A 12,470-nucleotide genomic window follows, 5' to 3' on the forward strand; every position below is an offset into this window, starting at 1 on the left:
AAGAATGAGAAGCGGGGTGCATGGGTGGCTCAGTCATTAAGCATCTGCCTTCGGCTGGGGTCATGATCGAGCCCCGTATCAGGCTCCCTGCTTGGCGGGAAGCCTGCTTCTCCTCCCTCTCCCACTCCCTCTGTTTGTGTTCTCTCTCTCGCTGTATCTCTCTCTGTCAAATAAATAAATAAATAAATAAAATCGTAAAAAAAAATGAGAGGCGATGCCACACTACAGATTCTCTAGATAATCAAAGAATAATAAAGGAATATTATAAACAATTTGTTTCAATAAAGTCGGCCAACTTAGAATGGACAAATTCCCTGAAAGACACAAATAAATGATCAAAGTCCACTCAAGAAGAATAACCTGAATAATCCTCTATCTACTAAAGAAACTGAGTTTGTTAAAAAAGAAAAAAACTTCCACAAAGAAAACTCTATGCTCAGATAACTACTCTGATGAATTATAGCAAATATTTAAGGAAGAAAAAATTCTACACAATTCTACTAAGCTTCCAGAAAATAGAAGGGGAAAGGATACTTTTCAAACCATTGTAAAACAAGCATTACAAAAGAACAAAACTATAGACTAGTATCTGCCATGAACAGAAATACAAAAATGCTTATGGAAATTTTAACAAATCAGTTCCACTAAATATATAAAGGGTAATATATCATGAGTCAAGTGGAGTTTATCAGTAATGCAAAGTTCGTTTAATAGCTGAAAAATCATCAGTGCAATCTATGATATAAATAAACTAAAAAAGAAAAATCATTTGACAAGATCCAACATTCACTGCTATCAGCAAACTAAAGAGGAATAGAGGAAACTCCTCAACATGGTAAAGGGCATCTACAAAAACCTTGCTGTTAACATCATACTTAATGGTGAAAGACTGAATGCTTTCTCCCTAAGTGCAGAAACAAGGCAAGAACATCTGTCAGCTCTCACCACTTCAATTCAGCAGCGTACTAGAGATTCTAGTTGTTACGGTGAGGGGGAAAAAGGAAGCAGTAAAAATGTTTTTTAAAAAAAGATTTTATTTATTTATTTGACAGAGAGAGAGACACAGTGAGAGAGGGAACACAAGCAGGGGGAGTGGGAGAGGGAGAAGCAGGCTTCCTGCCCAGCAGGGAGATTGACGCGGGGCTCGATCCCAGGACCCTGGGATCATGACCTGAGCCGAAGGCAGACACTTAACGACTGAGCCACCCAGGAGCCCCTAAAAATCTCTTAGTATACAGGTGACATGATTATCTACATAGAAGACATACACAAAAGCTATTATAACTAATAAATGAGTTTAGCAGGTTTTCAGGATATAAGATCAATATGCAAAAATCAATCATATTTCTATGTGGTAGCAATGAACAACTGGAAATTAAAATGAAAAACCATTTACAATAGCACCAAAAACTGTAAAATAGTTATGTCTGAAAAAAGATGTGCAAGACCTATATACTAAAAGCTACAAAATACTGCTGAGCAAAATTAAAGACCTAAATAAGTAGAGAGGTATTATGTTAATGGATTGGAAGACTCAACATTGTTAAAATATCAACTGTCTTCAGACTGATCTAAAGATTCATCACAATCCTATTTTAAAAAATCCGGGTAGGTTTTCTACCTGGTAGGTAGAAAATTGATTTTAAATTAATATGGAAATGCAAAGGACCCAGATTTTCCAAAACAACCTTGAGAAACGGGGCACCTGGGTGGCTCAGTTGGTTGAGTGACTGCCTTCGGCTCAGGTCATGATCCTGGAGTCCCAGGATCGAGTCCCACATTGGGCTCCCTGCTCAGCGGGGAGTCTGCTTCTCCCTCTGACCCTCCCCCCTCTTGTGCTCTCTCTCTCTCTCATTTTCTCTCTCAAATAAATAAATAAAATCCTAAAAAAAAAAAAACAACCTTGAGAAAGAAGAAGAAAGTTAGAGGTTAACTAGACTGGATTTAAAAGTAAAAAAAAGAGAGAGAAGTTGAAGGATTTACACTACCTAACTGAAAGGCTAATTATGAAGTTACATTAATCAAAACAGTATAGTACTGGCATCAAGCTAGAAAAATAGATCAATGAGGAAAAAGTCCGAAAATAAACCCACACATACATGGGTAATTGATTTTTGACAAAAATGTGAAGGTAATTCAGTGGAGAAAGGGCAGTTTTTTCAACAACAGAAAGGAACGTTTACTCATTCTTCTTACCATATACAAAGATTAACTCACGCTGGACCATAAATTTAAATGTATAATCTGAAACTATAAAATTTCTACAAGAAAATATAGGAAAAAATCTTTATGACCTTGGGTTTGGCAAAGATTTGTCAAAGCTTTTTGTCAAAGCTACCATACCACACCACACCACACCACAGCATGGTCCATAAAAGAAAAAAAAATAAAGTTGGACTTCATCAAAATTAAAAATGTCTGCTCTTTGAAAGATACTTTTGTTTTTTTTTTCCATTTTTTATTAACATATAATGTATTATTTGTTTCAGAGGTACAGGTCTGTGATTCATCAGTCTTACACAATTCACAGCACTCACCAGAGCACATACCCTCCCCAGTGTCCATCACCAGCCACCCCATCCCTCCCACCCCCCTCCACTCAAGCAACCCTCAGTTTGTTTCCTAAGATTAAAAGTCTCTTATGGTTTGTCTCCCTCTCTGGTTTTGTCTTGTTTCATTTTCTCCTCCCTTCCTCTATGATCCTCTGTCTTGTTTCTCAAATTTCTCATATCAGTAGATCATATGATAATTGTCTTTCTCTGATTGACTTATTTCGCTTAGCATAATACCCTCTAGTTCCAACCACATCACTGCAAATGGCAAGATTTCATTTTTTTGATGGCTACATAATATTCCATTGCATATATATACACCACATCTTCTTTATCCATTCATCTGTTGATGGGCATCTTGGCTCCTTCCATAGTTTGGCTATTGTGGACATTGCTGCTATAAACATTGGGGTGCATGTGCCCCTTTGGATCACTACATTTGTATCTTTGGGGTAAATACCCAGCAGTGCAATTGCTGGGTCATAGGGTAGCTCTATTTTCAACTTTTTGTGGAACCTCCATACTGTTTTCCAGAGTGGCTGCACCAGCTTGCCTTCTTGAAAGATATTGTTAAAATGAAAAGACAAGCCATAATCATATATCTGATAAAGGGTTTGTACACAGAATATAAAAAGAACTCTCAAAACTTAAAAGAAAACAAACAACCCAATAAAATATGGGCAAAAGATCTGAACAGACACTTCACCAAAGAAGATATACAGACGGCAAATAAGCATATGAGAAGATGCTCAACATTATCAATGAAATGCAAATTAAAATTACAATGATACACTACTGTACACCCATCAGAATGTTAAAATTAAAAAGACTGACCATACTAAGTGTGGGCAAGAACACCTGTACCCTATTGATGGGAATGTAAAATGGTACAGTCACTTTGGAAAACAGTTTGGCAGTTTCTTAAAATATCAAACATATACCCACTGTCTAGTCCACTCAAAATATAAGTTCACAGCAATTTTACTTGTAATAGTCCCCCCAAAACCTAACTGCCCATCATTGGGTAAACTGATAAACTATGGTATACTCATACAATGGAATACTACTCAGCAATAAAAGAATGCGATGAACCACTGATACATGCAACAAGATGTATGATCTTCAAAACAATCATGCTGAGTGAAAGCAGACCAAAAAAAAAAGGGGGGTACATATTATATGATTCTGTTTATATAAAATTCTAGGAAATGCAAACTAATCCATAATGAGAGCAGATCAGTGGTTGAGTGAAGGGCTGGAAGGAGCATGAGGAAACAGGGTGGTGGATATGTTCATTATCTTAATTGTGGCAAGGTTTTCACTGGTGTATACATAAGTCAAACTATATCAATTGTACACTTTAAATATGTGCAGCCTATTATATATCAATTATACCTGAGGAAAGCTATGAAAAAATAGCAGTAAAGCTTGGGAATTTTATTTCTATTTTTTTTAAGATTTTATTTGTGAGAGAGAGAGAGAGCACAAGCAGGGTGAGGGGCAGAGGGAGAAGCAGGCTCTCTGCTGAGCAAGGAGCCCGATGTGGGACTTGATCCCCCTGGGATCATGACCTGAGTCAAAGGCAGATGCTTAGCCAACTGAGCCACCCAGAGGTCCCAGAGCTTAGGAATTTTAATGACAACGGGCCAGAGTACTTGAAGATGCTACAAGACCATTAATTACACTGAAAATAGGACATTCAATGATGATTCAACAGAAGCTAAGAAAAAAGAAAAGAAAAAAAGGAATGTACAGCAATTACACTGCATCATGGGGAAGGTTAGAGGAATAAAGGGCCATCCACAGAGTAAGGAAGTATGCTAAAGAGCAAGGCTTTAGAGGCAGATGTATCTGGGTTCAAATCCTAGCTCTCTCCACACTAGCTGTGTGCCACTGGGCAAGATATCTAATTCTTCTACGTCTATCTCATCTGTAATACATTCAGAATCGTTGTGATCATTTTATTTTTAGGATTTTATTTGTCAGAGAGAGAGAGAAAGCGAGAGAGCGGCAGGCAGAGGGAGAAGCAGGCTCCCCACTGAGCAGGGAGCCCGATGCAGGACTCCATCCCAGACTCTAGGATCATGACCTGAGCCGAAGGCAGACACTTAACTGACTGAGCCACCCAAGTGTCCCTTGTGATCATTAATTGACATAATGTATGAACGTGCCTGACCTAGTACCTGGTACAGAATAGATGCTTTATCTATGAACTCCCTCCTTTTAGTAGTATTTTAAGCTTAGTTGGTAGGATTAAATTACTTATCTTGAAGTTTGGATTAATATTTTTGAACATGTACTATGTACAAGGATTTATGTCAGGCACTTTACTTGTTATTGTGGCTATGCAGAAAGTCAAGGACCTTCTCTTCGAAGTGAAAGTCTCCACATCTTTTCAATGACCATCTTTTGGTCTTGGCTGTCTGTGAGACTGGTTCTCTCAATCTGTGGATACAAACTCAGCAGACATTTCACTCAGTTTGATAACTCCCAGCACGTGGCAAAGGGTCTCATGAGCAGGGCAGGTTCAATATATGCTTGCTGAATTGAATTAAATTAATCCTGCTGAAAATAGGAAATGTCAGTTTCACTAACAGTGTGGGCTATTTGGGTACAGAGTTTAAATCAATAAAAAGACTACCGCCCATTTGGAAAAACTATAAATATAGAAGTGCCTGAAGATTTTTGCAGGTGTATTCTGTTATTTTCTACAGTTTACATTTATTTTATTACAAAAATCCATTGTTTCCTTTCTTTGGGATTAGTGCAAGCCCAAAACAGATTTTCATATTTCAAAAACAAAGCCCATTATACTGTGAGGACTATTAGGCATTAATGAGGCAGATGGAAACTAAACCACTATCCTGATCGTTAAAAATATTTAATTTCCTTGCCTTTCAAACACATTATTCAGCATGGTCTTCACAATGAGGGAAGTCAATTTATTTCTATGCAACTCTGCAAAATGCTCACACTCTTAGGGAAGCTGAACAACAAAGTGGATGTCAGGATGTCTGTGTATAATAGTTGGGGGAAATGGCTGGAGACAAGAAGTCATGTAAACACTGTCGGCTATAGTTTGAGAACCTAGGGGAAAATAACTGAAAGAACAGAAACCAATCTTAAACAAAGAACTATAAATCTCTGACCTAATTGTTTTTTATTTTTAAGTCATCTCTATATCCAATGTGAGGCTCAAACTTACAACCCTGAGATCAAGAGTTGCATGCTCCACTGACTGAGCCAGCCAGGCACCCCTGACTTACTACTTCTAAGAATCTGTATTACAGAAAAAAAACCCCTGTATGGAAAAAAGAAATATGGACACAAATATTTTTAGAGTATTATTTATTTAGAATATCTTAAAGCAAATATTGAACCCATAAAAGAATAGTTAAGTGAATTATTGTATGCTTTCTTCATCAAATACTATGTAGACATTAAAAGGAAGATTATGGAGATCATCCAGCAAAATGGAATGTTAGATGGAAAAATATACAAAATTAACATTATTAAGATAAATATGTTTAAAAAAAAGAATAGGAGGCGCCTGGGTGGCTCAGCTGGTTAAGCATCTGCCTTCGGCTCAGGTCATGATCCTGGGGTCCTGGGATCGGCCCTTTTCGGGCTCCCTACTCAGTGGGGAGGCTGCTTCTCCTTCTCCCTCAGCTCCCCCCCCACACACCCTGCTCACTCTCTCTCTCTCAAATAAATGAAAAATAAAATCTTAAATAAAAAAAAGAATAATAGAAAGAGGATGGAATTACATCAAGTTGCTAACAGTGGCGTTAATAAGAATGGAGCTTTTGGTCATTTTCTTCTCTACTGAACTTTCTAATCTTTTTTGTAATTTAGTTATAAAACTTTTTCTATTCTAAAATCAATACAATTTCAAAATTAGGTTGCAAACTGGGTATGGGCTTTTGAGTAAGAGAAGAAAGGAAAATAAGAGAAGGGAGGAATGATGGACAGAAAGGCTGACTGGGCTACTGGGAGCAATCTAACCACAGGCGGTTATGTATAAGCTCTAGTTAACCATCAACTGAATAACTATATTAGACTGCTCTCCTTTTAGAAAGTGTTGCTATATTCTGTGATTCTTTTTCTCTTTTTCTTCCGAATCCTATATTCTGTACCAGAGCATAATACAGAAGGCAAAGAGTTAATACCCAACGAAATTTAGTTTCTTCCTTATTCTATAAGGTAAATAGACTGTATGTTTTTAACACATTTATCTTCTAATAAGGCCCTTTACACTGTTAATGTCTAACACTAGAATTAACCATGTTTTCCAGATAGAAGGGAACTCTAAACTTGATGATTAATGCTTTCGTTGGCACCTACAATGGAATAATTTGGTCCCCAGATGTGTATTTCTGCTGCATGCTCTTAGCTAGCTAGCTGCCAGTGTGAGGAGATACAAATCCCACTAAATTATTTCAGTGCTGTCATTTAAAAGCAGGTTAAATAAATATTGGGACTTCATTAAGGTATTTTGTGCCTACATCTGAGCCTCTCCTCCTTATCCGTGGAGAATACGTTGAATACGTTCCAAGACCCCCTGTGGATGCTTGAAACCACAGATAGTACCAAACTCTATAACAGACAATGTTTTTTCCTACACATACATACCTATGCTACAGTTTAATGTATAAATTAGTAAGAGATAAATAATAACTAATGAAATGTAACAATTACAATATACTGTAATAAACGTTACGTGAATGTGGGTCTCTCTCTCTCTCAAAATATCTTATTGTACTATATTCACCCTTCTTGTGATGATGTGAGATGATAAAATGCCGACGTGATGAGATGAAGTGAGGAGAATGATGGAGGCACTGCAGCATTAAGCTACTACTGACCTTCTGACACTAAGTCAGAAGGAGGATCATCTGCTTCCAGATACTTGCTTCCACGGTTGACCATAGTAACTGAAACCAGGAAAAGTGACACCATGAATAAGAGGGGCACTAATGTACTGTTAGTAGAGCTTCCACAAAATACATCCTTCAGCTGAATGCGGGATGACACAGGCTCTGTAATACTGACTAGAGGGAAGAAAAGAGCGGGAAGGGATTGTGAAATGCTCCCTTCACAGAGGATATGATGTTCCTAGATGAGCTGATATCTTTAGACAGTTCTCAACACGTACTATCAGAATGCACTACTCACTGACAGACTCTAGTAGGCATATCTCCTTCGTTTCCTTTCTTCACACTCAGAAGCCCTTCTTTATCTCCTGTTGAAATTCTTCAAGGACTATTCAACTATCATTTCCTTCATGGAGCAAACATCTTTCCTATTTTTCTATCTGGTATTGAGTTTTTTTGAGAGCATTTCACAAAATCATAAAATTTTGGAATTGGAGGGAATCTTAGAATCATTTAACTTAACTTTCTCTCTGAAACCCAGAAAGAAGTGACTTTTTTCCCAAGGTGTTGATGAGTTAGGAGGAAGCAATTTCAGGTTTGGCACAGAGCAGCCCAGTCTACGCTGCCATGTATCACTAAGATCTATAAAGGTCTGTCTGCTCTATCAGCTCTGCTCTTCAAGGAGAGAGATCAAGTCTTGTTCATTTCCAATATGCACAAGACATAGGCACATACTGAGGGGATAAATGCCTGCCCAGTTGATTTAGTTAGAAAAGGTACTAATCCAAGGGAAATCATGTGTTTGACTGGCTGCCAACAGTGCCACTGAAGAAGGTGAAAGTAAGTTTGTGCCTCAAATTTGCTGTCATCCTAAATTCTGTACAACAAAATAACCTCAAGTAGATGGGAACTGTGATTATTCAAAAGATGCATTAGGAAGAGATATTCCATGATATGGAGCAACTCTGTTGTACTGAAAATGGGTCAAGCTCTTCTAACCCCAAAGTCAAGTGGGTGATGTGTGCCTACTTTCCCTAGCTGGATTACCATTAATAGTGAAATAAAATAAACTTTCAATAGACTGCTTTTCCTTAAAATGCACCCACACACAATCTTTTTTAAATGTGCAAGTATATTCCCATTAGAAAATCAGAATGCTATGTGAAAAAACTGACAAAACTTTCAGGAATGTTCTTAAACTTTAGCCAATTTCTCTAGCAAGGATGCCTTTTATCTGAAGGACACAACCACCGAAGAGGCACTATGGATACAGTAGGAAGTTGAGAGATTAAAGTTTTAGCTTTTAGTTTGCCACTATTCCATCTGTTCGTCCATCCATTCTTTCACTTCGTCCTTCAACAGATATTTTATTGAGTACCTACTATGTGCCAGGCACTTGGCTGTGCAGAGCAGTGATTCAGGCAGACATGGAAATTACATTCCAAGAGGAAGACAAAGAAAACAAAGAAGACAAGTACAGACTGTAATAAATGCCATCAGGAAATAAAGAGGATGAGAGAGAGTAATGGATGGGGAGGCAGCAGCAGGAACTACTTTGTCTGACCAGCTAGAAATCATATATCCACTTAGGTAGTAACAGGCAAACCACTGAACTTTTCTGGCATTCAGATATCCAACATGAAAAACTGAGATGGAACTGGATGACATCAGAGTGGAAAGAGCCCTGGACTTGGAGAAAGAAAACACCAGCTTGAGCTCTGGCCTCGGTTGTCACACCATCCCTGCCCTGTGTCTCTGATGAAACATACAGCAAGCAGAGCACAAAAGCCCTTGTGAATCCATCAGGTTAAATAAGCCACAGACTAAAAGTGCTCCTTTCCCTTCGAGACTGATTACGACTCCTTGCATGTTTGTTTTCATTTGTACTACAGAAGACCTCTGAGCACGCACTTCAGAAACACTAGATTAAAATTTTTATTCTGCTACTTCCGGACAAGAAGCATATGTACTTCATGAATGGGATAAGGAGTTTGGTAAAGTGGCATGAATAAACCAACAAGTGATAATATGTTCTTCACTGCACATTAAAAAAAAAAAAAGCATGACTTTTTTCCTTTGCTGCTAACTCAATTAGTGATAGGCTAAAGAAAAGAAACCAAACTGCTAGCAAAACCATTATTTTTTCTTTTAAATTTTGGCTATTTTCAGTTTTGGCTACACAGTCAGAGAATGGCATCCTTCAATGAAAGTCTGCCCATCACAACCAAGAAGAGAAACCCTACCGAATGTAAAGTGCCATTATTGGTCACTGCAGGAAGGCGAGCCCATCGTTCATTTTCCAGTTCTTCCATTACTTGATTCATTGCACTCTTCAGCCACGTGTCCACAGAAACACCGATCTGCTTTAGCAGCTCCAGCCGGGCTTCAGCTTTCAACTTAATTATCTAAGAAAACCAAGAAAATGGTCAGATATTGTGGATTACTTCACCAAAAACTAATGATGTATTGTATGGTGACTAACATTAACATAATAAAATAAAATTAAAAAAATAAAAAAATAAATCTTAATTTGAGCCTAAATTAAAAAAAAAAGAAATCAAGGCATTTTTTCCTCAAATCAATGTGTTTTTTTAAAGTTATTTCTGATTTATTAATTAGAATAATCTTGATTACTCTTATTCACTGGCAATGCTACCTTGGCATAGATGTTAATTTTTCACTTGGAGAGAGGGGAGGAAAGCCAGGAACAGAAATGAAGGCAAATGGCACACTCGCATTTTGACAAGACACATCAAACAGAACCTACCAACAGGAAGATACACCATAAAGTCTGCATTCTTTTCCTTTTAATTAGGCTATGCCTCAGAACATCCTAAAATCTAGCATGTTCCAGAGCCTTCTAACCCATCTCCCAGACTGACAAGTTCGCAAATGATCTCATCATGTTACTCCCCTGGTTAAAAACTTCCATGACTCCTGACTGAACAACATGGTAAAGATTTGAATTAAATTATGAGGTAGCTGTCAGGAATAGTTAAGAGACAGAAAATAAAAAGTTCCTAGTCTCATCCACAACAGCCAAACTGTGGAAAGAGCCAAAATGTCCATTGACAGATGAATGGATAAAGAAGGTGTGGTATATATATATATACAATGTAATATTATGCAGCCATCAAAAGGAATGAGATCTTACCATTTGCAACAATGTGGATGGAACTGGAGTGTTATGCTGAGTGAAATAAGTCAATCAGAGAAAGACATGTATCATATGACCTCACTGATATGAAGATTTCTTAATCTCAGGAAACAAACTGAGGGTTGCTGGTGGGTGGGGGGGATGGGGTGGCTGGGTGATAGACACTGGGGAAGGTATGTGCTATGGTGAGCACTGTGAAGTGTGCAAGACTGTTGAATCACAGATCTGTACCTCTGAAACAAATAATGCAATACATGTTAAGGAAAAAAAAAGAAGAAGATAGCAGGAGGGGAAGAATGAAGGGGGGGAAATCGGAGGGGGAGACGAACCATGAGAGATGATGGACTCTGAAAAACAAACTGAGGGTTCTATAGGGGAGGGGGGTGGGGGGATGTGTTAGCCTGGTAATGGGTATTAAAGAGGGCACGTTCTGCGTGGAGCACTGGGTGTTATACACAAACAATGAATCATGGAACTCTACATCAAAAACTAATGATGTAATGTATGGTGATTAACATAACAATAAAAAATTTAAAGGGAAAAAAAAAAGTTCCTAGTCTCCAAATTCCAGAAACGGAAAGACTGCTTGTTCTGTGACTCGTGTTCCAAGGCATGAGCAGGTAAGCACAGAAGCAGTCTACACCTGTCCCGAGCCAGCAGCGGAGCCTCTGCAAGGCAGCTGGGCAGTGACAGCCTCACTCCAGCCATCACCACTGGTCAGGCTCCCGCCCCTGCTTCCCACAGTCCACCAATCTCTAGATAGCACAGCTGCAACTGAGCCCACCCATAAGACATCTGCAGTTTTGAAAATCTGCCAGTCCCTGAAATCCACACTTTCCAAAACCCAATCTATTAGTTTTGTTTGGTCAGAGAGACTGTATTTATAAGTATGATTCTCTTTTGCTCAGCAAGTAGTAAATTCAGCTTCCTTGTTCCACATAATAGAGAGGTGGTCTCTTCCTTCAACATCTGAAGGTTCCACTAAGAAGATTTTGATTATTTGATAAATTTCAACCCTCACTTCATGGCCTTCTGTGGGACTTTACAAGTGGTGCTCACTGAATCCTGCTGGAATGCAATTCCGACCACTCTCTGGATTCTCCGCTGCGGGAGTTGGTATCAAAATTGATCTGAGCTCTGCGGGCACCTGGTTGGCTCCGTTGGTAGAGCACGAGACTCTTAATCTCAGGGTTGTGAGTTCAAGCCTATGTTGGGCGTGGAGCTTAGAAAAAAATGACCTAAGCTCTGACTTGTTTCACTTGAGCTCTCATTACTGAATTTATTTTGTATTCCTCAGATTTTTAAGCATACAGATTATTAAAAAATGAGATAAAACTAGGGCACTGGGTGGCTTAGCTGGTTAAGCGTCTGACTTTGGATTTCGGTTCAGGTCATGATCTCAGGGTTGTGAGACTGAGCCCCACATTGGGTTCCACATGCAGCGGGCGGTCTGCTTGAAATTATCTCCCTCTCCCCTGCTCGCTTGCTCTCTCTCTCAAATAAATAAATATTCTAAAAAATGAGATAAAATTCACATTACATAACATTACATAAACTCTGCCATCTTAATCATTTTAAAGTGTACAATTCAGTGGTTTTGGCTATCATACAGATCTTCGAGTTTGTAGCTTGGAGGTACACTATTTGGTAAATAACCTTGCAAAAATCCGTTTATTCTTCTAGTAACTGTTTTGGTAATAGCTTTACTGAGATACAGCTTACATACACCATAAAATTCACCCATTTAAAGTGTACAGTTCAATGATACCGTATATTCACAAATATGTGCCACTATCACTACAATCAATTTCAGAACATTTTAATTACCTCCAAAAGAAACCCCATATTCTTTAACCATTGCTCCCTTACCCCTTATTCCAATTACTA

At 38.4% G+C, this 12,470-nt stretch overlaps 1 protein-coding gene across 1 annotated transcript in view; it reads right to left on the reverse strand.

The window, feature by feature from the left end:
• The window catches only part of FCHSD2 (FCH and double SH3 domains 2), a 244,164-nt gene that overhangs the window by 17,002 nt on the left and 214,692 nt on the right, over window positions 1–12,470 (reverse strand). Inside the window, exon 10 of the mRNA XM_073879594.1 lies at window positions 9,670–9,831. Within this exon, the coding sequence (XP_073735695.1) occupies window positions 9,670–9,831 (162 nt within the window). The remainder of the gene's footprint in view (window positions 1–9,669; window positions 9,832–12,470) is intronic.

Source organism: Callorhinus ursinus, unplaced genomic scaffold (genome assembly GCF_003265705.2).
Source record: "Callorhinus ursinus isolate GAN/ISIS: 27379988/994484 unplaced genomic scaffold, GSC_fseal_2.0 scaffold35, whole genome shotgun sequence".
NCBI lineage: Eukaryota > Metazoa > Chordata > Mammalia > Carnivora > Otariidae > Callorhinus > Callorhinus ursinus.